This window comes from Bufo bufo, chromosome 3 (assembly GCF_905171765.1).
Source record: "Bufo bufo chromosome 3, aBufBuf1.1, whole genome shotgun sequence".
In the NCBI taxonomy this organism is placed as follows: Eukaryota; Metazoa; Chordata; class Amphibia; order Anura; family Bufonidae; genus Bufo; species Bufo bufo.
The window spans coordinates 647512503-647539462 of NC_053391.1; the positions used below are offsets into that span (position 1 = coordinate 647512503).

General features: G+C 48.1%; 1 protein-coding gene across 3 annotated transcripts in view; it reads right to left on the reverse strand.

Moving 5' to 3' along the window:
- Window positions 1-2842: 2842 nt before the first annotated feature.
- LOC120996369 (protein NPAT) overlaps window positions 2843-26960 on the reverse strand; it is a 47890-nt gene continuing 23772 nt past the window's right edge. For 2 of the 3 annotated variants that reach the window (XM_040426252.1, XM_040426250.1), the window contains 8 exons: window positions 20962-21061; window positions 20648-20770; window positions 17681-18952; window positions 14740-14855; window positions 14405-14501; window positions 13184-13259; window positions 10403-11486; window positions 2843-3230 (listed from right to left, as the gene is read on the reverse strand). In XM_040426252.1, the coding sequence (XP_040282186.1) occupies window positions 3147-3230; window positions 10403-11486; window positions 13184-13259; window positions 14405-14501; window positions 14740-14855; window positions 17681-18952; window positions 20648-20770; window positions 20962-21061 (2952 nt within the window). In that variant the 3' untranslated portion in view covers window positions 2843-3146. The remainder of the gene's footprint in view (window positions 3231-10402; window positions 11487-13183; window positions 13260-14404; window positions 14502-14739; window positions 14856-17680; window positions 18953-20647; window positions 20771-20961; window positions 21062-26960) is intronic. The other variant, XM_040426251.1, reaches the window with a different exon arrangement.

Genomic DNA, 26960 nt, shown 5'->3' on the forward strand with positions numbered 1-26960 from the left:
TGTACAGAATATTACTGTGAACAGGAAAAACCCGTCTTTTTCTGTCCGCCAGCCCCAGAAACATTTGGTCCTGGACAGAGGGAGGCTCCTTGGATTCTGCCAAATTTATCGTGGCTCTGATAGTCTTTAACAGATATTCAGTATCTTCAATAGAACAAAGCGCACGACCCGAGGTGTTCTCTGAGATACTGGAGTCCGTATCAGACAAAATCCCTCATCATCAATGTCAGAAGCCTGCTCCTCCAGTATAATAGAAGTAGAGGCTTTAGGAGAAACCGCCGACGGCTTTGCTTCTACTGCTGCACCGATCTCTTCCTTAATTAGGGCTGTTAAGCTATGTATTAGAGAAGGAGTTTCTTCAGAGACCACCTTGTCAATACATTTTTGGCATAGTGACTTTTTGGAAGAGGTAGCAAGCCTTTTTTTTTTTTTTTACACATAAAGAGCACTTCCTCTTGTGGGACGGCGCCCCCTTCACGCTCTCCCTGCCCTGTTTTAAAAAAATAAGCAACAGGAGAGGAACTGATTAGGAATAATGTAGTAACTAAAAAAATAGAGGCGTCACCTAAGAGGAGAAACCCAGGTGCACTAGAAGGAGGCAAACATGAAAACAATCCTTAGGGAGGAGGCTTACCGGACTGGAGGTGTCGGTGGTTTTGCGGGTGGGTTCAGTGTTCGCTTGTACAGACATCCTGCCGAAAGGTAGGTACACCGCTTCACAATAGAAGGTAAGCACGGATATGCCCCGGAGTTCTCCCTTCTTTTCTACTTCCTGAAGCTGTGTGATGTCGACGGCACATGGCGCAGACGTCTGTGCCTCTCAAGCTGTCGGAGCGCTCCCTGGCCCAAGGAACGCCCCCAACCACCGCACCATCAAGTTCCCGGCCTGGGAACATGGAAAAAAAAAGACCAGGGTTGCCAGGGCACGCCGGACTTGCACTGAGAGGAGGGAAGAGTAATCGCCCCTTGCTCTGCGACCCCTACTCCTGCAGCGGCCCTTTGGACGAACCAGGACAACCAACCTAAAGGCCCTGTGCTCCACAGCTGATCCACCACCTGCCTTGAAAGGGACAGGAAACAACTGGAAAAGGTAATTTATTGGCTGATCTCACAGTTCTTGCCTGTCCCTGAGAAGGCGGGGTTCCCTCCAGGTGATGCCGTTGTGGAGGCGTAGGGAAAATGGTGAATCAGTCATTTTTATTTTTTTCGCGATTATGGATTTTACCATATGGCATAAAGTATTTATATTTAATAGTAGAGATGTTTTTAGATGTGTTGGTGCAAATAATATTTAAGTGGGGAATAGGGGTGATTAGAATTTTTATATTCTATAAACCTTTTTTTTTTAAAATTGTTTCATGTCCCTATATGGGATTTAAACATGCGATTGTTAGATTGTTTCTCCCATAGCCTGCAATGATTTTCAGGCAGGGCTACACAGGAACATCACTGTAGTAGGTCTCTTAGTTTCTATTTAGCAGGCTCAATGCTACTACAGTGTACAAACAGCACCCTTGCTCGCAGAACAGGGCAGCCTTTGTTCTCCGGGAGCACAGCACTCCTGAGAAAATATGCCTCAGATGACGTGTAATGGCATCAGAGGGGTTAAATTCTGTGATGGGCATTATTGCCGATCACATACACCACTTCAACCAGTAACGGATGCGTTAAAAAACGCTCATGCGCACAGACCCATTGAAATCAGGATTCAGTGCCAGTGCCATGCGTTCACTTCATGCATTGGAAAACTCACTTCTGTGAAAGGGACGTAAAGATGTACTTTGGCGAATCTGGTACGGCGGAACTCGAACGCCTGCACACAGCCCTGACCTCAACCCCATGGAAGCCTTGTACTTGTCCTCACAACTGATCCTTTGGCTACATGGGCCTGTTATGGGCTTGTAAAACAGATCAATACTGTGGCGAAACCAACCTCGCCACTGGGTTTTGGAGAGGCCTGTTTACCAACCTCTTGCCTCAGGATTATGGCCCATACTAACTTTAAAGGAGAAGACAGACCGGCCGCACAGCTTAAATCTGTCTTTGGAATTGTATTTTGTTATGTGAGGGTACTCAGATAGCTAATTTTATTGTATTCGTGTATTCTGAGTGCCATTCACCTAATGATATGCACTCAGACTTGAGCTATCTGGGGATAAGTTAAATGTCTGTGTTTGCTGTGGGGGTGTGACATTGTGTGTTTGGGTGGTGATTTCTGTCCTGTTGTCTCCACATGTGTATTGGCGATTTCCCTTTGTCCTGAGAGATGATTGAATTTCTCCTCGGGTGTCTCCAGGGAAGAGAGGAGGAAACCATGATGCATTGTGGGGATGTGTTGTGTCTGTGTATCCTCAGTGCTACGTATCTGTCCTGTGTCACAGTCTTTCTTCTGGTCCCCTAGGGGCGTGTCCACCAGATGGGGACCTACATAAATACGGGGGGTAGCCCTCAATAAAGAGTGCCTGTTTTATCCATCATGTTGAGGCTGGTGTTTGGGTAACTGATCAACACTGGGGGATTGCTATACGCTGAAGATTTGCTATACTCCCCTGGCTTTACTACTAGCTCTTGTAAGAGCTGTTCCCGCTCTCTGGTTTTAGGAGAGGTTCACCCACTGGAGCCTGGAGCCTTGTAGTAGGTCCAGGATGGGTAGGAGACGGTGAGACCTCAACCAAGCTTCGGCGGTTCGTGGGGTCTGCAGTGCGTACGGTGTCAAGTGGAGTGCTTGGAGTCCTCGGAAAGCACTAGGAGCATCTATCAACGGAGGTACCCGGTCGGGGTGCCAGGAGTTCCGTTACAAATACCATGAGAAGAATGATCTTCACAGCAACCTATTAGACTTCTTTTTAATAAGAAGATTTTTATCAAAACAGAATTGCAATGCCATATAAAAGAAAGCGGCTTAAAAGCCGGAAAAAGCAACAAAATAGCTCACATTTACAACTCTATTGGGTGAGTAGGTCAGAAGTGACATAATTACATAACTTTTCCAAGTATTTAATATTTACAGCAGCAACGCAAGTGCTTTAATATTAAATTAGAACGCAAGCTCTCAAGCCTATTATTTACACACCTCTTTGTACATCTTTACATACAACATAATAATAGCTCTAACATACACTGTGCACTGATGTGCCCTATTCACATTATTCATCATAATGAAGGGACATTAGAAATTTATCCACGTCCATTCCAGCTGGAAAAGTGTCCTCGCTCTTCTTCCGATGTTTCTGTAAAAAAAGTTAGACAAGCTGAATTAGTAAAAGCTTGCTTCAGTAGTGAGTAGAGCAAGGATCAGCAAACTTCGGCACTGCAGCTGCTGTGAAGCTACAACTCCCAGCATGCAAACATACTGGGCTGTTTTTCTAACTTACATAGAAGTGAATGACGCATTCTGGGAGTTGTAGTTTCCAACCGGTGAAGTGTCGGAGGTTGCTGATCCCTGGAGTAGAGCGATGCTGCAGTATTCAAGATCTTCATGCAGCACAACTGTCAGGCTTTTCTGCCTTGATCCATTCTAATCCATATTCACATGCACATGTATTATTGCTAATTGTTTTCTTGCAAAATAAAAATGGGATCAAACACTGAAAATATAGGGTTGGGATATCCAGCAATCTATTGCTGGGACCTACAACAATCAGGAGAACTAGGGCATCGTTACTGGTGGAGCCACCCAAAATGAACGCAGCAGGCGGTTGGGCATATGTTCGGCCGCTCCATTTATTCATTTCTATGGGAATTGACGAGGTAGGAAAGCTCGACTATCTAATTTTTTGATCTCTGCATTGCAAAAGCCGAATTTTTTTTTTTTTTTTTTTATCCACATAGCTGCATGAGAGCTTTATTTACGTGGGCCATTTGTATTTTTTAATAGCGCCATTTTGAGCTACATCAGGTGAATTTTATAACAATATTTTGGGGTGACAATGTGGGGGGGGGGGGGGGAACAATTCCACCACTGTTTTTGGGGTTTTATTTTTGGTATGTTCACTAAGCGGTAATAAGGAGATTTTTGTATAACTTACCAATAAAATCTCTCTCGCTCTTCATTGGGGGGACACAGGAACAGTGGGTATGGCTATGTCCTCTAGAAGGCGTTGACACTAGTAAAAGCTGTTAGCTCCTCCCCTGGCAGCTATACCCCCTCCAGCCTGGAGAGAGAGCTTCAGTTTATGTACAAGCAGTAGGAGAAGCAAGCCAACCAAAGAAAAAACATGGAACACCAACCATGCTGAAAAACCAACGGGATTCTAACCAGCAACAGCCACAACTGTGGTTGAACAACAATACTAGGTGGGTACTGTCCCCCCCAATTAAGAGCGAGAAAGATTTTACTGGTAAGTTATACAAAAATCTCCTTTTCTCTCCCATATTCACTGGGGGACACAGGAACCGTGGAACATCCAAAAGCAGTCCACATGGAGGGGAAAAAAAACACAGACCCATGAAAGCAATCGTCCCGGCAAGCATCTAAGAAACTGCCGCCTGCAAGACCATGTGGCCCAAGGCAGCATCCGCCGATGCATAAGTGTGCACCTGGTAAAATTTTGTGAAGGTATGTAAGGAGGACCAAGTAGCCACCTTACACAACTGAGCAGCCGAAGCGCAATTCCTCCGAGCCCAAGATGCACCCACTGCTCTGGTGGAGTGAGCTTTGACACCTAAGGGTGGAACTCTGCCCTGGGCACGGTAAGCCTACACAATTGCAGCCCGAATCCAATGTGCGATTGCCACCTTGGAGGCCGCCAATCCTTTGTGAGGACCCTCCGGAAGGACAAAATGGGAGTCCGTACGGTGGAAGGGAGCAGACGCTGCTAAACAGAACTTCAGAGCTCTGACAACATCCAAATGGTGCAACTCCTTTTCCTTAGCGTGTGAAGGAGAGGGACACAGTAAGGGAAGAATTTCCTCATTGATATGGAAGTCAATTCACGGGCCGGAGAACCGCTTTATCCTTATGAAGAACCAAGAAGGGTTCTCTACAAGAGAGCGCCGCCAACTCAGACACCCATCTGATGGAAGTGATAGCTACAAGGAAAACCACCTTCCAGGACAGGAGTCTGAGAGAAATCTCTTGAAGGGGCTCAAAGGTGGAAGCCTGGAGCGCTAAGAGGACTAAATTCAGATCCCAAGGTGGTAAAGGAGGACGGTACGGAGGAACCGTATGTGCCACTCCTTGAAGAAGTCCTTACAGGCCCGAGGGGGGACAGAGGGCGCTGGTAAAAGATGGAAAGCGCAGAGACTTGACCCTTCTAAGAGCCAAGTAATAGATTCTGGACGAAGCAGGCTTCCTAGCCTGAACCATAGTGCGGATAACATTCGCTGAAAAACCTCTTTGCTTTAGAATGGCGGTTTCAATGGCCACGCCGTCAAACAGAGACCTTAAATGCTGATGGAAGACCGGACCCTGCGAAAGAAGGTAGTCTGAGTGAACATCGGAATGCCCTCCATCCTGATTTTCCGTAGAACCCTGGGCAGGGGGGAAACCCGTAAAGGAGGGAGCTCCCGGATCCCTTGCGCGGGAGAGAAAGGAGGGAAGTTTCCGATTGAGCCTAGAGGCCATCAAGTCCACGTCGGGGTGACCCCAACGTAGACCGATCGCCTCGAATACTTCCAGGTGGAGGGACCACTCGCCCGGATCTATCGTGGTCCTGCTGATGAAGTCCGCAGTCCAGTTCTCCACACCCGGGATGTAGATCGCTGAAATCGCCGGTACATGGGCCTCCGCCCACTGTAAGATCTTGGCAGATTCCTGCATCACCACGAGGCTGCGTGTTCTCCCCTGGTGGTTGATGTACGCCACCGCCGTGGCGTTGTCCGACTGAACTCTGACAGGGCGACCCCTCAGGAGGTGGGTCCAGTACCGGAAAGATAGAAGAATCGCCCTGAGCTCCAGAATATTGATCAGGAGCTTGGACTCCGACAGAGATGTGCCTTGGACAGTCCTGGGAGGGAACACTCCTCCCCAACCCAGTAGACTGGAGTCGGTGGTAACAACCGTCCAGAAGATCGGAAGGAAGGACCTTCCCAGACTGGAACAGATAGCCAAACAGCCAACAAAGGGACGACCTCACCTGAGGAGAGAGACGGATCGGATAGTGCAGGCACTTTGAAGATTTGTCCCAGGACGACAGAATCACTCTCTGGAACGTGCGAGAGTGGAACTGGGCAAAGGGAATTGCCTCGAAACAGGCGACCATCTTCCCTAACTTCCTCATGCAGAGTCGAATGGACGGAAGTCTGCAGTCGAGAAGAACCCTCACGGAACGGTGTAAGGCCAGTCGCTAGAACCTTTCTGATGGGGAAACAGGAGAGATGACTCTCCGATCCAGAAGGGACTGAATAATATGGGAGAAGGCGGCCGCCCGCTCGGGGTCCCATGGAAGACTGGATTGAACAAACCTGTCTGGGGGAAGAGACAGAAACTCGATCATGTATCCCGAGGATACAATCTTGAGTGCCCAAGCGTCGGAGACGTGGGCTCGCCAGACGTCCTGGAAGAGGAGGAGGCTGCCCCCACCCTGTTGGGCGAGGGCGCACCTTCAGGCTGAGGACTGTTTGGCCGCAGGAGGTCGAGCGGCCTGAGGTCTCGGACCGAAAGGACGGTTTCTTGCGTCGATCTTGAGAAGTAAACCTGTCTCCCCCAGCAGAAGAGCTCATCGCGGGGCGAGAACCAGTGAATCGATGAAAGGGCCTGCCTCGTGAGGAACCACTAACGTGAGAGGCATGCTTGACTCTAGGCTGTGGAAGATGGGTGCTCTTGCAACCCGTGGCCTTAGAAATAATTTCGTCCAGCCGAGAACCAAAAAGACGGGCGCCGGCAAAGGGAAGTCCGACTAAAGAACGCTTGGAAGTAGTGTCCGCTGCCCACACCTTCAGCCAAGGCTCGCGGCGTAAAGGGGACTGCAAGCGCCGAAGAGCACGCGATGAGGGCACCAGCGTCCAGGGACGCCTCGCAGAGGAACTTCCCCGCCTGGATGATCAGCTGCGCCAAGGATCAGAGATCCTGAGCAGGGACCTCGGATACCAAGTCCTAGTCCAGCTGGTTACCCCACTCAGAGATCGCCTTCGTCACCCACGCGGAGGCAAACACGGGCCTAAGGGCTGACCCTGTAGCAGCAAAGAGGGACTTTGTCAAGGATTCCATTCGACGATCCACAGCTGACTGAAGGGAGGATCCATCGGCTATAGCAATAGCCGTATTTTTGGCGAGCCGTGCCACTGGTGGGTCCACCTTAGGAGGGGATGCCCACGTGGAAACACAATCCGCTGGAAAAGGATATAGAATGTCCAGTTTTTTGAGGGGGGGGGGGACACATGTCTGGGTGATCCCAAGCCTTGGAAACCACCAAAAAATCATTATGGCGAGGAAACACCTTTGAGGCCTGTCTTGGACGGAAGAAGGATACCCCCTGTTGGTCAGTGGGGAATCGTCCTGCACACGGAAGGTGTCGCGGATGGCAGCAATGAGGCTATCCACAGTGGAGGCCAACTTAGAAGGCTGCTCCGTATCCATATCCAAATCCTCAACCTCACCTTCGGACGGCACATCCCCAGGAGAAGAAAAACCTAAGTGAGACCGTACACGGGGTGGAGAGGGAGAAACGTGATCTACTCTGGGATGCTTTTGTGAATGCAATGCGCTGACGGAATCACCGGGGGAAGTGACCTAGGGTGGTCGTCCGAGCAAGAATCTCTGGAGGGAGGTGCAGCCTGCGCTGGTGGCGGATTCTCAACCAAGCGACCCACTATAGATAGGGTGGATTGGGAAATTTGAGCAAGGTTTTCCACTGCCTAAGAGAGCGTTCTGGCCCAATCGGGTAACTCAGATGCCAGAGGGGGGAGCAGCGGTATGGGCTGAAGGGGGGGCTCCTGCCTGGGCATCTGAAAAGCAGTGCAGACAGAATCCTGTTGGCGCAAAGGAATTTTGCCTGACATAGCGCAGGCATAATGGACAGCTACCCCAGAGGGATCAGACATGATGTATCCAGGAGATACCCTGAGGCTGGAGGGATACAGTTACCTGAGGAGAGGAGCAAGTTCCTTATCAGGACCAGGAGACGCCGTCCGAGAATGTCTAGAGAGATCTGGCTGAGCTGTGCGGCGGGAAGAGAAGGCCTGCATCCCTTCTCAAAGCCGCTGCAATGCGTGCGCCGTCCATTAACCCCCGCATTGCCGGAATAACCCTTGCTGCTGCTGCCGCCCGTTCATATGATGGGGGTAGAATCGCCGCCGCTCCTAACTTGTACCCGGAGTTGAGCTGTAGACTATGCGCCATGTCTTGTGTGTCAGCGCTGCTAAGGAAGTCCGCTGATAATAAAAACTCCCCGACGGTCGTTCATGCAGAGCACAGGGCGGAGCAGGCATCTACTTATCTGTCCAGCCGCCATCTTCACCCTTCCTCGTCTTCCAGCAGGGTCACCCCTTCAGCTACTGGCAACGTAGTGGCAGAAAGCTGGAAGAGGGACTTGGACGGGTGACCCTTCAGCTGGCAGGATGCAACGGGTGACCCTTCAGCTGGCAGGATGCAGGGGAGCGAGGCTGCCCTGGTCCTCTTGTCTTCTTGTGGGGAAGGAGGCAGCGTGGCGGACCAATGCTGGCGTGCTCCCCCGGGAGAACAGGGAGGCTAGGCGACCACTGTTTCCCACCTGGAAAAGAGGAAAATAAAAAATGAAAATAAAAAAAAAGTCTTCAGGAGCTTCCCTGCAGAGCAGGGAGGTCTTGCCTCCTATGGACACTAGAAAAAAAAACAAGCTCTCTCTCCAAGCAGGAGGGGTTATAGCTGCCAGGGTAGGAGCTAACAGCTTTTACTAGTGTCAACGCCTCCTAGAGGACATAGCTATACCCACGGTTCCTGTGTCCCCCAATGAATATGGGCGAGAAAATGACGTTATTCTCAGGGTCAGTACAATTATGGAGATATTTATATGTTTTTTTTTGTCATGTTTCACTATTTAAAAAAGGTTGCAGCATTCTGACATCCTGGTGCTGTGCAAGGGCTCAGCTTTTCCAAGGTGAGCTATAGCTAGACTTTCATTCATACCATTTTGGGATACTTGGAACCTTTTGATAATTTTTTTTTATTTTTAAAAACTTTATTGAACCGTTCCACGATTTTTTTTGTCAACTAAGAGGACTTGAACCTGTTATCTTTTGATCACTTGCACCATGTACTGTAATATTGCTGTCACTCTGACAGGGATGCTAATGCATCCTGCTGGCGGTGTACTATTAAAGCAGAGAGCAGGAATAGTACAGGATGAAGAATTGAGGTGCTAGGGGGTATTTAACAGCTCAATGTTTCAAACAGACCTGAATTTTAAAGAGGTATTCCGGTTTAATAAATTATCCCTATCCACAAGATAGGGGATATAACAGATTGGTAGATTAATCGCTGGAACCTCCACAGATCATAAAAATGGGGTCTTGTACCCAAATAATAAATGAAACAGCTTGTCAAGCATACCACTCCACTCATTATCTATGGCAATGCTGACAATACTAAGTGCTGTATTCTGCTATAAATCGCAGTCCCATATAGAATTAATGAAGCGGCAAGGCACATGGCTCAACCAATTGCTCTATTCATTTTGGGGTAGAGACCCCATTATTGCAATGCATTCGAGCAGTCTCCCTTCGCTTTTCCTGCTTGCCGTAGACAGAGCAGCAAGCAGGAAAAGAGAAGGGAGACTACATGCATGCACTACACATTCCTTCCCTTCATACAGTTGATCAACGGGGGTGTCAAAGCCCCGCTGATCTGATGTTGATGACCTACATAACGGAAACGGGACAGATCCGTTTTGCAGCCCATAGACTTCTATTATGACTTTCAAATTCAAGTGAGCAGATCTTAGCCCCGCCCACGCTAGTTGATACTAGCCGTGACGTCAATGGGCCAGCGGTAAACAGTGAGAAGGCCGCAGCGCTGCTGGAGCGCCACTGCCTTCTCAAACAGCTGATCGGCGGGGGTCAGATGCTGATGCAGATGATCTATCCAGAGGATAGATCATCAGTTAAAACAAACTGTAGAACCCCTTTAAGTATTTTAATTTTTTTTTTAATTCCTGGAGAACCCCTTTAAAGGCGGTTCTCTGAGACTTGACCTCTGAAACCAACACAGACAAGCTCACCAACATTTACAGATGCACAGTAGCTCATTCGTACAGGCGGCTGGGCCTGGTACCGCAGCTCAACCCATGCAAATGATGACAAGCCTGTTCCAAAGAAGTGCACGTATCAACCACGAAAAACTGGACAGAACAAGGAACCCAGAAGTTGGACCTCCACTGATCAAACATCATTTGCCCATCCTATAAACTATTAATTTTATGTTCAAAAGAACTTCTTGGGAATAAGAACTGCACTACAGAAATAAAAAAAGGCTAAGAGACAATACCTTTGCTTTCTTCTTTTTAGGCAAAGTAGATGGACTTAGATGTTCTCTCTTATGTGACTGTCTCTCAGATTCCTCAGCTTCTTCAAGCTTTCTCTTTTTAGATGTGCTCTTAGAAGATTTTAATTGCTGAGTATTATCCTTCAGAGGAGTGTTACCTGTCGACTTTGCAAGAGAGGCCCGCGATAGTATCATGAGTGTGTGAGCAGCCATATTGACACTGTTCTCACTACCAGCCTCACTGGCAGGGCTGCAAGTAGGCATATCTGGAGTTGCAGGCGGGAGCATTGGTTTTGGAGTTCCGCCATCTTCATTATAACGCTTGGACGTTGGAGTCCTTGTCTGTTCGATATGATTATCCAATGGCTTGTCATCCAATCCAGATCCTGGAGTACTTGGAAGAGGCAAATTTTCCTGAGACGACTGCTTTGAAGTTGGACTCTGAAACTGCATGCCCTGTAATAACTGGCTGGCTTGCTTTACAAGAGGGCTAGTGGGACAGACTCTTTCTGGGGGCGCTTTTTGCGGGGTCCTCCTAAGAATATTTGGTAGAGAGGCTGGCGACTTCTTACTGGTTTCCTGAGGTCGTTTGATATTCTTTTCGCTTTCCTGAGTATTGCTCCTCTTGTCAGCTTGCACTGCTCGCTGATTTCCAGTCTCTACCTGTAAAACATTTTCCTTGTTGCCCAAAGTGCCACCACTCGGAGCCGCAGGTCTCTTTTCTGTAGCCTGATCCTTTGTAGTAGAAGCAGCAGAAGTTGTGGATGCTTTTGGGTTCTTGACTACAGAAGGAGCATTTTCACTTTTTTTATTTTCTTTTGACATGTTTGACTTAGAAGTAGAAACATTTCCTGAAGAGGATCCCACACTTGGAGCAGTCTCATTCTTGTCAGTTTTTTTACTTTTGGAATTTGTTGAAGATGGAGACCCTAACTTGGGAGCTCCTGAAGTTGTCCCATCAAAACAGAGCACCCTTCTGTGAGCTTCTAGTTCTTTGGCGGCAGCAGCATTAGTGCTGTCTGAGACAGTTGTGTCAACACGTTTATTTAGTGAGTCCGATTCAGGTCGTTTACCCTGATTTCCTAATCTATATAAAAAAAAAATATATAATTATTAGAAAAATTGATATATATACACTGCTCAAAAAAATAAAGGGAACACTTAAACAACACAATGTAACTCCAAGTCAATCACACTTCTGTGAAATCAAACTGTCCACTTAGGAAGCAACACTGAGTGACAATCAATTTCACATGCTGTTGTGCAAATGGGATAGACAACAGGTGGAAATTATAGGCAATTTGCAAGACACCCCCAATAAAGGAGTGGTTCTGCAGGTGGTTACCACAGACCACTTCTCAGTTCCTATGCTTCCTGGCTGATGTTTTGGTCACTTTTGAATGCTGGCGGTGCTTTCACTCTAGTGGTAGCATGAGATGGAGTCTACAACCCACACAAGTGGCTCAGGTAGTGCAGCTTATCCAGGATGGCACATCAATGCGAGCTGTGGCAAGAAGGTTTGCTGTGTCTGTCAGCGTAGTGTCCAGAGCATGGAGGCGCTACCAGGAGACAGGCCAGTACATCAGGAGACGTGGAGGAGGCCGTAGGAGGGCAACAACCCAGCAGCAGGACCGCTACCTCCGCCTTTGTGCAAGGAGGAACAGGAAGAGCACTGCCAGAGCCCTGCAAAATGACCTCCAGCAGGCCACAAATGTGCATGTGTCTGCTCAAACGGTCAGAAACAGACTCCATGAGGGTGATATGAGGGCCCGACGTCCACAGGAGGGGGTTGTGCTTACAGCCCAACACCGTGCAGGACGTTTGGCATTTGCCAGAAAACACCAAGATTGGCAAATTCGCCACTGGCGCCCTGTGCTCTTCACAGATGAAAGCAGGTTCACATTGAGCACATGTGACAGACGTGACAGAGTCTTGAGACGCCGTGGAGAACGTTCTGCCGCCTGCAACATCCTCCAGCATGACCGGTTTGGCATTGGGTCAGTAATGGTGTGGGGTGGCATTTCTTTGGAGGGCCACACAGCCCTCCATGTGCTCGCCAGAGGTAGCCTGACTGCCATTAGGTACCGAGATGAGATCCTCAGACCCCTTGTGAGACCATATGCTGGTGAAGTTGGCCCTGGGTTCCTCCTAATGCAAGACAATGCTAGACCTCATGTGGCTGGAGTGTGTCAGCAGTTCCTGCAAGACGAAGGCATTGATGCTATGGACTGGCCCGCCCGTTCCCCAGACCTGAATCCAATTGAGCACATCTGGGACATCATGTCTCGCTCTATCCACCAACGTCACGTTGCACCACAGACTGTCCAGGAGTTGGCAGATGCTTTAGTCCAGGTCTGGGAGGAGATCCCTCAGGAGACCGTCCGCCACCTCATCAGGAGCATGCACAGGCGTTGTAGGGAGGTCATACAGGCACGTGGAGGCCACACACAATACTGAGCCTCATTTTGACTTGTTTTAAGGACATTACATCAAAGTTGGATCAGCCTGTAGTGTGTTTTTCCACTTTAATTTTGAGTGCGACTCCATGGGTTGAAAAATTTGATTTCCATTTTTTTATTTTTGTGTGATTTTGTTGTCAGCACAGTCAACTATGTAAAGAACAAAGTATTTCAGAAGAATATTTAATTAATTCAGATCTAGGATGTGTTATTTTTGTGTTCCCTTTATTTTTTTGAGCAGTGTATTATTTATACAATTTTTTTTAAAATGCCATTAATAAACTCAAGCAAATGACTGTCATAACAAATTGGTCCGTATAATTACCGAAGTGCTGACCTTTGTACAACTGAACTGGAAGAACCACTTGAAGAGTCAGCTGAGGAGTTGGATAATGATTTTCCTAAAATGGGAGATGAAGCAAAATGTATTTTAGAGATGACTGGATGTATAGTTATTACTAAATCATAAAGAAAACAATTTAGAAATACTTTTAGTTCAATATATCCATTGGCAGAAAGCACAGCAAACACCAGTTTTGTGGAGCAGTCATTACTAGGGTCTGAGAGCAACCAACTTAACCAAAAACGAAGACAAAGTCAAAATCCATGCGTATACCATGGCAGAAATCGGTTATTCATTTTAGATGCCGCGGACCCACTCTTGGCCTCAAGCGGCAGCTGTCCTCAAGTGCAGGGTTCAGGAGCGACGCGGGTGCCGGAGAGCAGGGTAAGTATAATTTATATGAGGTGTCCAGGCATTGAAGGGGGGAATGGGATTGGGTTATAGGGGTTAACCCCTTTAAGACCACAAACGCTGTATTACAGTTCTTTCCTGTACAAATGCATATTGCAGCACACTAAACACATATGAGAATAATCTTTGCGGATGTGTAATATGGAGCTGTAGGAACGGTGTGCTCCTGCACAAAGGTCTACACACAAGGCTTTGCTGTGTGCATGAGCTAATAGGGTAAGTTCAGAACTGGTGGATTTGTTGGATAGATTAGGTCAGTTGGGCTACTTTCACACTTGCGGAAGTGTGATCCGGCAAGCAGTTCCGTCGTCGGAACTGCCTGCCGGATCCGCCGATCTGGATGTGACTGAAAGCATTTGTGAGACGCATCCGGATGCGGATCAATCTCACAAATGCATTGCAAGAACGGATCCGTCTCTCCGCTTGTCATTTGGACAGACGGATCCGTCTTGTATCTTTTTTCACATTTTTTCCGGTATTTTGAATGCCGGATCCGGTACTAATACATTCAGGCAAGTCTTCAGTTTTTTGGGCCGGAGATAAAACCGTAGCATGCTACGGTTTTATCTTTTGCCTGATCAGTCAAAACGACTGAATTGAAGACATCCTGATGCATCCTGAACGGATTACTCTCCATTCAGAATGCATGGGGATAAAACTGATCTGTTCTTTTCCGGTATTGAGCCCCTAGGACGGAACTCAATGCCGGAATAAAAAAACGCTAGTGTACCCTTAACGCATAAACCAAAACATAAAAGTATCCACATAATAATCCTAGCAAGTCATACATACCTGTGTTCACAGAAGGTTTCAATAAAGCAAGTTTCTGAGACCTTGGAGGCAATGGCAGTTTTGGGACTATAGGCTTGGATACAGGAACGCGCAAAATCTATAAGAAGAAAAAAAAAAGCTCAAAATCCTGCATCACCTACAATACATGGACAGGTGGTCATTCTGTTTAATATGACATGCCAGATGTGGCCTAGGCACAGCTCAGCCCCATTCAAATGTTTTTATTATTATTTTTGTTACGCAAAACAGAGTGAAACCATCCTTAATGCAAAACCATCAGTAAAATCGTACATATAGATTTCATATTTTTACATACATCATTTTAGTCTTATTACCTGATGAGTCGGTGCTGTGAATGTGGTACCTTTTTGACCAACAAGAGAGACAGGAAACATACCCATAACTCCCTGCAAGATAGGCTGGACCGCAGAGGCAAGTATAATGGTGGAGCCTGAAAGGATATACATATATATATAAAAATAAAGAGTTATACGTAGCATATATCTTAACTGAGATACTTCTACACAATGGTAAATGAGAACCTAGGTCTAAAGACCTAGACTTTTCTTGTTCAAACCATCCGAGAACGGCGGCTTCGGCCAAACTCTAATGTTGGCTCCGACTCTCCCCCTGACAGCCAAGCTGACTGTGTATGGGAAGCAGGGAGGGGGTTTGGCCGACAGCTATTGAATGTGTATGTGTATAAAAGTATAGTTTCCATAAAACACATTTGGGGGGTCATCAAACTGGTGTAAAGTACAACTGGCGTAGTTGCCCATAGCAACCAATCAGATTCCACCTTTCATTTTCTACAGTTCCTTTACACCAGTTTGATAAATGACCCCAATTATGTATAAGTAGTCTATGGGTATGTTCATATAGCGGATTTTCCAATCTGCCATGTTTTCAGACTCTTTTGTAAAGGGTTTCTGTCACCAGAATTAACCCTATTAAACTGGCTGACAGTAGTGATGCACACCTTACTGCACAATTTTTACTTTTATGATATGCAAATTAGCCTCTAGGAGCGGGGGGAGTGTTGCTCCTGCTCCTAGAGGCTCCGTTCTCCCACCTCATTCCACGCCCTGTCAGTCTTGATGGACAGAGTCGGCGTTCGTCTTCTCCTGCCGGCCCTGTGTGCTGGATAAATCTCACGCCTGCGCAGTGTCGTTTACCCAGCACACAGGGCCGGCAGGAGAAGACGAACGCTACCTGACCCTGTCAATCAAGGATGGCAGGGCGTGACATAAAATGGGAGAACGGAGCATGTAGGAGCAGGAGCAACGCTCCACCCCCTGCTCCTAAAGGCTAATTTGCATATCATAAAAGTTAAAAATGTGCAGTAAGGGGGCCATCAATAAGCATAAGAATAGTAGAGTTAGGGTCCGCTGACATTAGCACATCGCTACTGTCAGCCAGTTTAATAGGGTTAATTCTGGTGACAGAAACCCTCACATTTTTTTTTTACTTGAATGCGGCAGACCTGCTCACAGTTTAGTATCATGGAACCGGGTTATACAGATAGTAGACATCTGCCACGGTTTCCAGCCCATGGGGTCATGGAACTAAACCCGCAGCCACATAAACAACAGCATGACCTTTCACTGAAAAGAATGAGAGGTGGTTTCCATGCAGCCTCCTCCACGTTTTTTTGGTGCAGTATCTGTGCCAAATTCTGCAGGAAAAATAAAATAAAAAAATCTATATGGACAAGGCCAAAAAGGGATTGTCCTATTAGTGCACCATGCAGAACATGCAATTGTTAGAATGTCCCAACCCTAATGCTTTGTTGGAGTAGGGAAGGAAGGAGCGCTGCTCCACACTGAGGGGTTGTCTGCAATTGCTCAAGCCACTGAGATCACAAGTGAAAGGGGAAGAAAAAAAATATATACTTTTTCCATCAAATTACAAAAAATTTAAACAAGCTGATGGACTCATCAATACTCCAATTGATGATGTGCAGTTGCTAAGAAAACAGATTACGCAGACTCACCGGTATGCTGCCTTCACGCATCAGATAAGTTGTTCCCCATTTGATCAGCTCAAGAAAAGCTGCACCCTGGGGCTCATGGCAAATAAGCTCTGCGTTATAAGATCTCGTCCTAAACGCAAGCTGCCGATACACATCAGGCGTATATCAGCCGAACAATCTAAGGCTACTTTCACACTGGCGTTTTGGCTTTCCGTTTGCGAGATCCGTTCAGGGCTCTCACAAGCGGTCCAAAGCGGATCAGCTTTGCCCTAATGCATTCTGAATGGAAAAGGATCCGCTCAGAATGCATCAGTTTGTCTCTGTTCCGTCTCCATTCCGCTTTGGAGGCTGCCTGCAGCGTTTTGGTGTCCGTCTGACGAAACTGAGCCAAATGGATCCGTCCTGACACACGCTGTAAGTTAATAGGGATGGATCCGTTTTCTATGACACAATCTGGCACGATAGAAAACGGATCTGTCCTCTATCGACTTTTAATGGTGTTCAAGACGGATCAGTCTTGGCTATGTTAAAGATAATACAAACGGATCCGTTCTGAATGGATGCAGACGGCTGTATTATCTGAACAGATGTCTGTGCAGATCCATGACGGATCCGCACCAAACGCAAGTGTGAAACTTGTAGTCTAATCTGTATGGGGGCCTCCCAACTCTCCCCCATAGGCAGATGTCAGATTTGAACATGCCCAATTGTTTTGTTCCTGGGGAGATAATCCTCCACCAGGGGTGTCTAGCAGGATAGGTCATCAATATACTCAGGATAGGTCATCAATAAGAGATTGGCGGGGGTCCGACACCCGGCACCACCGCCGATCAGCTGTTTGAAGAGGAGACGCGCGCTGTGCCAGCGCTGCCTCCTCTTCACTGTTTACCTTCTAGCCGTTGCATCCGCAGCGGTGAGCAGGTGTATTTACACCTAACTGTCCTATTCATTTCAATGGGACGGATCGCTCCTATACAAGTGTCCTATACAAGACAACATATTTCTAGGAAATGCTATCACTTTATGATCATTGGGTGTCCAACCTCTGGGACTATCCCAAGAAAGGGCTGCATTCACTCTTCTTCCCTGTAACATGGTTCCCCAGCCACCCACTGTGCAGGGAACTGCAGCCCTGGCTGAATGAGGAAGGCTGCAGTTCCTTCCCTGCACAGTCTGTTGGGCTGCTGTACAGGGAAAACAAACAGCATGCAGCTCTACAGCAGCACAGAGGACCCTTTATCTTTGCGATCATCTTACAAGATGGTAATACCCTTTTAAAATGTGTATATAGTAGCATCACACACCTTGAGGAAGTTTGGGTGACATAGTCTGCCCCACTGTGTAAACGCTGCCAGGCCTGGGAGGACTTTGAAAAAGACTTGGCTGCTTCTGGCTGGAAGCTGAACTATTAGACAGCATCACAATGTTAGACCGCACGGTCGGACCACTGTTGATATAAATGTTACCAGTTGGTGCGAATGTAGAGCTGGTCGCTGGCATGATCTGTATGACATTGCTTTCTCCAGTGCTATTAGCAGTCCCAGAAATTGAATAAATAGTGCAGTCTCCACTTAAGGCATTAATGCTTACGGAGCCATCAGTTGATGGAGCCTCCAGTTGCGCTTGCTCTCCCACCGGGGATGAGTCTGTCAGGTCTATGATGGCATTTTCCTGGGTTGGGATTGTTCTTTTCAGATCTTGACTTTCCACTAGAGGTGACAATATAATAGTAGCGTAATTGTCTACATTTATACTGTTTACAGCATTATCTAATTCTGCATCTTCCTGCAAATCTTCTGTACTTATGTTGAAGTTTACTATACTTGAGTCGCCCAGGACGGGTTGGCTAGTACTTGTCACTGGACTACAGAGGGTTGCAGTCTCAGGTGCAGAACAAGCTGTGAGTTCGACGTTGACAGCTGTATTCTGCACAGTTAGTCCATTACCAGCAGATGTTACTGGAGCTGCTGCATTTACCTGCTGGTCCGTCGCAGCAGCACAGGGGCGATTCAAAGGACTTTGCTTTAAGCTCGTTGTCACCTGATTATCCTTTTCTTTTTGTGGAGTCCCTGCCGTATTTGTCTGTGGTGGAATAACTGGGTCACTCTTACTGGTATCCTTCAGCATTTCCTCTGAAGGCGTTCCAGTGATGGACACCCCAGGGTTTGATATATCTTTTGGTTCTTCGTTAACAATCCTCAAGGACTCAGTGGCTATAGCTTTATCTGTGGACACTGTGTTTGACGGCAGAACATCCTCAGCCAGGAAACCATAGACTTCTCCCTCCTTGATTTCCATATTTTCAATCTGTGAATCAATCACCACATTAGCCCCTATACTGGTGTCCATTGCTGTGTCACCGTCTGTACTCTGTATGCATATTAAAGAGGTATTCTGGCCATCACCACTTGAAGTTTGAGTCTCTGAACCATGCTTTTCATTTGCACATGCTTGTTTGGAAGCACTGGGAAGCTGAGACGTCTGGTCCACTAGGGATTTTCCATTATATTGGTCAGGTAAGTTAGCGCCTTCTTTCCCCTTTGAGCAGACATCTTTCTTAGTACACGGAGCAGAATCTGGGGTGGAAAACATTTGAGTTAATATCAGAATGCAAAATTGAGCAATAAAATGAACATTAGGGGAAAAACTCTGACAAGGCAAGTAACTATGGTTGAAATTCAGGGGAAATGGGAATCATAAAACATGGAGCTAAAGGGGTTGATGTGGCCACAGCTCTCTGGTCTTCATTGTTTATCAGGCACTGCCTTGTACATTTTGTAGCAACGCTGCCCAGTAATCTAAGGATAGGTCATCAACCTGAAAAATCCAGAAACCACCTCTAATTGTATTTCTTTGAGTGTAGGTTATTTGTAATAAAGGGCTTCTGCAGTTTGTTTAAAATGATGATCCATCCTCTGGATAGATCAGCAGCATCTGATCAGCGGGGGTCCGACACCTGGGACACCCGCCGATCAGCTGTTTGAGAAGGCAGCGGCGCTGCAGTAGTGCTGTGGCCTTCTCACTAACTCTGGCACAGTGACGTCAATGCACGTCATGACTAGTATCAAAGGCCTGGGCGGGGCTAAGCTCTGTCCACCTGAATGGAGCTTAGCCTCGCCCAGGCCAGTGATACTAGTCGTGACGTCACTGGGCCAGCAGTAAACAGTGAGAAGGCCGCGGCGCTCCGGGAGCACCGCTGCCTTCTCAAACCGCTGATCGGCGGGGGTCCCGGGTGTCGGACCCCTGCCGATCAGATGCTGATGATCTATCCAGAGGATAGATCATCAGTTTAAACAAACTGCAGAACCTTTTTAAAGAGGCTGTTTACGATTTTGAGGAATAGGCCATTGATATCAGATCAGTGGAGGTCTGACACCCCTCACCCCTGCTAACCAGCTGTTACCATGTAGCTTTGCACTACACAGCTCTGCCCATTGTGTAGTGGACAGAGCTGGTTATTGCAGCGCTGCTCCAATTCACTCCAATGGGAGCAGCACTGCAGTTACCAGCTCTGTCCATTACACAGTGAATGGAGCTGGGTAGTACAAGTGTTGGAGCTACAGTGCACCAGCTAATTGGCGGAGGGTTATAAGACCCCCCCCCCCCCCCCCAACAATCTCATATTGATGACCTGATAGGGCATCAGTATCAAATTCCTGGACAACCCCCTTAAAGAGTTGTCTCATTTCAGCAAATAACTTTCTGTACATGATAAATGCTAATACAAGCCACTTACTAATGTATTATAATTGTCCATATTACCTCCTTCGCTGGCACGATTAAATTTTCCATCACATTATACACTGCTCGTTTTCATGGTTACGCCCACCCTGCAATCAATCAGCAGTTGCTACGCTTGCGCACTAGAGGAAAAAGCACTAGTCTGTGCGCGATCCCATGGTCTCGGACACCAGCTCTTTTTTCTATAGTGTGCAGGCACAGCCAACACTGATGGATTGCAGGGTGGTCGTACCATGGAAAAGAGCAGTGTATAATTGATAGAAAAATTAATCCAGCCAGCAAAGGAGGCAATATGGACAATCACAATACATTAGTAATAACTTCCGCTACATAATAAATGCTACTTGCTGAAGTGAGACAACCCCTTTAAGTTTATGTTCTCCTCTTATTACAGAGATGGTATATCCTAGCAACAGGTCACCATTTTATAAGATGGCAATACTCATTTAATAAATTATATTCTTTCACATGTACTCCATGGTAAACAGAGAAAAATGCTGTCCAATTTGTGGAAAACGGACTAGACTCACCACTTTCCACATCCAGCAATCGTTCCACAACATCTTGTTTTTTCCCTTTTTCAGTCACGTTCTTAGGATCATTATTACTAGTTGAAGAGTCACGAGGTGTCATCTTTGGAGCCTTGGCTGTAACTAGAAAGCATTTGTCAGAAACTATTTAGTGTGCAGGGCACCAATAAATGAGACAAGGGCAACAGTGTATATATATATATATATATATATATATATATATATATATATATATACATACACACACATATATACATACACACACATACATTACATTTCTGCCATAGTTGTGAATGTATAATATGAAAACTTACCACATGCAAACAAATCATAGAGCTCCTGAAAGTCAGGGTCCAACTCTGTTTGTGTCAGGATATCATGGATGGCCTCCTCAGACATGTGCATCTCTCCTCCCTATTAGGAACAGACACGCAGAGAATTTACATCAAAACGTCTCAGACTTCTAGACGTCCTGGAGAAATGACTTCCTCCTGCCTCATATTGACTGATTTGCATGTATTACATGTCGCTTTTGTAGTTCATTTCTGATTGAGTTTGCCATAGACTTCAAACGTGTAACATATTTAACCCTTAGAGGACCAGGCGATTTTCCATTTTTGTATTTACCTTTTCACTCCCCAGCATCATAACTTTAATTTTTCCGTTGACATAGACTTATTAGGGCTTATTTTTTGATGGACAAGTTGTACTTTTTAATGGCACCGCTTACGATTGCATATAATGTAGTGGGAAGCGGGGAATTCTAAATGGGGTAGAATTGGGAAAAAAAACACATTTCTGCCACAGTTTTTTTTTTTCCCCACGGCGTTCACTATGCGGTAAAAAACAAGATTTTTGTATAACTTACCAGTAAAATCTCTTTCTCGCTCTTCCTTGGGGGACACAGGAAACCTTGGGTATAGCTCATCTCCATAGGAGGCGTGACACTAAGTGAAAGACTGTTAAGCCCCTCCTCCAGCAGCTATACCCTCAGCCTGGAGTGAGCGACTACCAGTTATGTGCCCAAGTAGTTAAAACAAAGGCAAGGATCGACCAAATTAACACCAACAAGTCAAAAACTCCCGTCAGGGCAACCAAAACAATGGGTGGGTGCTGTGTCTCCCAAGGAAGAGCGAGAAAGAGATTTTACTGGTAAGTTATACAAAAATCTCGTTTTCTCGCCCAATTCCTTGGGGGACACAGGAAACCTTGGGACGTTCAAAAGCAGTCCACAAATAGGGAGGGACCACAACCCAAGATGAATTAAACCACCGCAGGTATCAAGAAACCGCCGCCTGCAAGACCAGGCGGCCCAAAGCAGCATCCGTCAATGCATAAGTGTTCACCTTGTAGAACTTGGTGAAAGTGTGCAAAGAAGACCAGGTGGCCGCCTTACACAATTGTTCAGCCGAAGCTCGATTCCGCTGAGCCCAGGAAGCCCCGACCGCTCTGGTAGAATGAGCGGTAACACCAAAGGGCGGTTCCCTGCCCTTAGCACGGTAAGCCTCAGCAATAGCCATCTTGATGAAGCGGGCAATAACCACTTAAATGCCGCCAGCCCCCTGCGCGGACCCTCCGGAACCACAAATAGAGAATCCGAGCGCCGAAAGGGTCTAGTTACATCCAAGTAGATCCTCAGAGCCCTAACAACATCCAGACGGTGAAGATCCCGTTCCCGAGGATGAGACGGGGACGGGCACAGAGAAGGAAGGACAATATCTTCATTCAGGTGAAAAGCGGACACCACCTTCAGAAGGAAGTCCGGAACCGGGCGGAGAACCACCTTGTCCTGGTGAAAAACCAAGAGGGGTTCTACGCAAGAAAGTGCCGCCAATTCAGACACACGCCGAAGAGACGTGATGGCAACGAGGAAAAAAACCTTTGCAAGACAACAAGCGAAGGGAAACCCTGCGCAAAGGCTCGAAAGGAGAAGATTGGAGAGCCGTCAGCACAACATTAAGATCCCAAGATGGAACGGGAGCGCGATACGGGGGAACATAGTGAGCAACCCCCTGAAGAAAAGTCTTAACTGGACCGAGCGGAGCCAGAGGTCGCTGAAAAAGGATCGAAAGCGCTGAGATCTGACCCTTTAGGGTACTGAGACCTAAACCCAAGTCCAGACCAGACTGCAAGAAGGATAAAATCGTGGGGAGAGAAAACCGAAGGGGATGAACATCTAAGGCAGGGGTGGGGAACCTGCGGCCCGCGGGCCGCTTGCGGCCCGCGAAGTCATTCAATCCGGCCCCCCATGCGATTGTAAAACACCGCCGCCGATTGTCACTATGGAGCGGAGTAAATGTATTGCTAAACACACTGACAATGAATGGATGATCATGGCGATCATTCACTCATTGTCCGTGTGTTTAGCAATACATTTACTCTGCTCCTGCGGCCCGCCCCTGTTAGCCGGCGCCAGCCAATAGCATTTACTCTGCTCCTGCGGCACTCCCCTGTTAGCCGGCGCCAGCCTCCAGCTATTGCACTGCAGCTAAGATGCTTCCCTAGGTTTACAGCCCCGCCCGCCGTGAGTGACGTCACGCCGCCGGGCGGGGATCACCATTCATGCTGGCTGGGATGACACTGATGGGAGGAGCATAGAGAGGACGAGCCAGCGCCACCGACGAGGAACCATTTCCAGCAGCAAGTAAGGCAGCCAGACAGCATCATGAAATACAGCAAATTTTTTTAATATGCAGCATAGCGGCGGGGGGAGGGGGGTAAATGTCCTGCACAGTGCACAGGACATTAATACATAAGTTACCATGACCAGTGCAGGACATTTACCCCCTCCCCCCATGCTGCATATTAAAAAAAAATCACAATGTCATTAGGGGAAAGTTCTTATCTTTATTCAGCAGTTCTGAGTCCCGACAATCTAATCTCCCCACGTCCTCTTCTATACAGATACCCTGGCTGAGTAATGTAATTACTGAGAACCTCTGCACAAGGATTACTCCGCCTGAGCCCGAAAACCATCAAATAGTCCCTGCAGAGTAATCCTTGTGCTGCTGATCCCGGCAATTACATTACTCAGTGTATTTGTATAGAAGAGGACATTGGGGCTCAGATTAAATTGTCCGAACTGCTGTATAAGGATAAGAACTTTCCCCTACCAACTTTAACTACTAGTGTTCCTCCACCAGCTAAGCCACAGTACAGTTTGAATCATGTGTCCGGGTTGAAGGCGGAAGGAGACCCGGACACATGATTCAAACCCTGTACAGTCCGGGTCAATCCCGTACAGGTGGCAACCCTAGGTAAATGTCCTGCATCGGTCAATGGTCATGGTAACTCATGTATTAATGTCCTGCACAGTGCAGGGTGCTGTGTAATGTAAAGGGGTCCAGTGATGCAGGGTGCTGTGTATTGTAAAGGGTCCAGTGATGCAGGGCGCTGTGTAATGTAAAGGGGTCCAGAGGTACAGGGTGCTGTGTAATGTAAAGGGGTCCAGTGATGCAGGGTGCTGTGTATTGTAAAGGGTCCAGTGATGCAGGGCGCTGTGTAATGTAAAGGGGTCCAGAGGTACAGGGTGCTGTGTAATGTAAAGGGGTCCAGTGATGCAGGGTGCTGTCTATTGTAAAGGGTCCAGTGATGCAGGGCGCTGTGTAATGTAAAGGGGTCCAGTGATGCAGGGTGCTGTGTAATGTAAAGGGGTCCAGTGATGCAGGGCGCTGTGTAATGTAAAGGGGTCCAGTGATGCAGGGTGCTGTGTAATGTAAAGGGGTCCAGTGATGCAGGGTGCTGTTCTTTATTTGTAAAAATTGAGTATATAAATAAAGATTATACAAAAAAAATGTTTGACCAAATAATAACAGGCTAATTTTTAAGTTGATCATTTTGTATGGCCCCCGAATGATGTTACAAAAATCCAAATGGCCCTTGGCAGAAAAAAGGTTCCCCACCCCTGATCTAAGGTCTCGCAGAAATTCAAATAGGCCCGCCAGGTTCGGTAATAAATCCTGGACGATGCCGGTTTACGCGCACGAATCATGGTACGGACCACGTCAGCAGAAAACCCCCGCCGCGTTAGGACCGCGGTTTCAATAGCCACGCCGCTAAACGTAGCGACCCTAAATGCTGGTGGAAGATCGGCCCTTGAGAGAGGAGGTCTTCTCTTAGAGGCAGAGGCAAGGGGGCGTCTGCCAGGAGCAACATAAGGTCGGCGTACCAAGGACGACGAGGCCAATCCGGGGCTATTAGGATCGCAGGCGTGCCCTCCGCCGCGATCTTCCGAAGGACTCGTGGAAGAAGAGGCAGGGGTGGAAAAACGTAGAGGAGAGAGAACTCCGTCCAGGGAAGGACGAGCGCGTCCGCGCCGTAAGCGTCCGGATCCTTGGTTCTGGCCATGAAGGTGGGAAGTTTGTGGTTGAATCTGGAGGCCATGAGATCCACGTCCGGACGACCCCAACGAAGGCAAAGAGACTCGAAGACGTCGGGGTGCAGAGACCACTCGCCCGGGTCGATCGTCGTCCGGCTGAGGAAATCCGCCGCCCAATTGTCCACCCCCGGGATGTAAATGGCCGAAATGGCTGGAACATGAATTTCCGCCCAGCGAAGGATTAGAGACACCTCCCTCATCGCCGCCGCGCTGCGAGTGCCCCCCTGATGATTTATGTATGCCACAGCCGTGGCATTGTCCGATTGGACACGAACAGGGAGACCCTGAAGCAGCGAAGTCCAATGCCGGAGTGAAAGGAGAACCGCCCTCAGCTCCAGAACGTTGATCGGCAGTTTGGACTCCGATAGAGACCAAGTGCCTTGTACGGACCGAGGAGGAAACACCCCCCCCCCCCCACCCCGCAGGCTGGCATCGGTGGTAATCACCAACCAAGTTATCGGCAGGAAGGACTTCCCTTGGAGAGGGGTCCGTAACCACCAGAGGAGAGAGGAGGGAACCTGGGGGGGAAGGGGAAAGTGCTGATCCAGACTTTCCTGGGACTTGTCCCATGCGGACAGAATGGCAGTCTGAAAGGTGCGGGAGTGATACTGCGCGTAGGGGATTGCTTCGAAACAGGACACCATCTGTCCCAAGACCCGCATGCTGAACCGGAAGGAAGGATGGCGGTGGGTCAGAAGGCTCCGAACCGACCGATGAAGGAGCTGGCGCTTCTCTGACGGAAGCCGAACCTCCGCTGCATCTGTATCCAGCAGCATCCCCAGAAAGATCAATTGCCTGGATGGAACAAGAGCGGATTTGGGAAGATTGATAATCCAACCGAACCGGCGTAAGGTTTGTAGCGAGAGGTCCACACTGGCGGATGTCAGTGACAGAGAGGGTGCCTTGATAAGGAGATCGTCCAAATATGGAAGAAGAAAAACTCCCCTGGAACGAAGTAAGGCGAGGACAGGGGCAAGGACCTTTGTGAAAACGCGAGGGGCCGTCGCCAGCCCGAAGGGGAGAGCAACGAACTGGTAGTGGTCGGACCCCACTGCAAAGCGCAGAAAGCACTGATGACACCGAGCGATTGGAATATGAATGTAGGCGTCCTGGATGTCGATAGAGGCCAGGAACTCCCCTTTTTCCAGAGAGGCCACCACCGACCTGAGAGACTCCATCCGGAATCGCTGAAGACGAAGGAAACGGTTTAACCGTTTTAGATCCAGAATGGGACGAACCGAGCCTTCTTTTTTGGGGACCACAAAAAGGTTCGAATAGAACCCCTTGAATCTTTCTTCCATGGGAACCGGAGCGATGACCCCTTTGTCCAGAAGGGTGCGAGTGGCAGTAAAGAAAACGGCCGCCCCTTGGGGATCCCGGGGAACCCGGGAGCGAAAGAACCGAACTGGGGGGAGGGACGTAAACTCGAGTTTGTACCCGGAAGACACAACTTCGAGAGCCCAGGCGTCGGAGACGTGCGCCTGCCAGAAGTCCCTGAACAGGAAGAGACGTCGCCCCACCCGGGCGGGTGGGGGCGCACCTTCAGGTAGTGTTCTGCTTGGTCACGGGAGGGCGAGCAGGCTGTGACTTGCGCCAGGAGGGCTGGGTCCGAAAAAAAGGTTTCTTACGTCTGTCTTGGACAGAGCTAGGGGATGGACCTGAAGAGGTGCGAGGTGCGGGAGCTCTGCGGGAAGACCTGAAGCGAGAAAAAGTGGGACGGCCTCGAGTGGTGGTCCTAGTCCTAGATTGAGGAAGATGCGTACTCTTCCCCCCCCCGTGGCTTCGGATATGATTTCATCCAAGCGGGTCCCGAACAATCGAGAACCAGTAAAGGGAAGGCCAGTAAGAGACCGCTTTGACGTGGAGTCCGCCGTCCAAACCTTTAACCAAAGCTCCCTCCTGGCCGAAACGGCCAGGGCAGACGAACGGGCTATG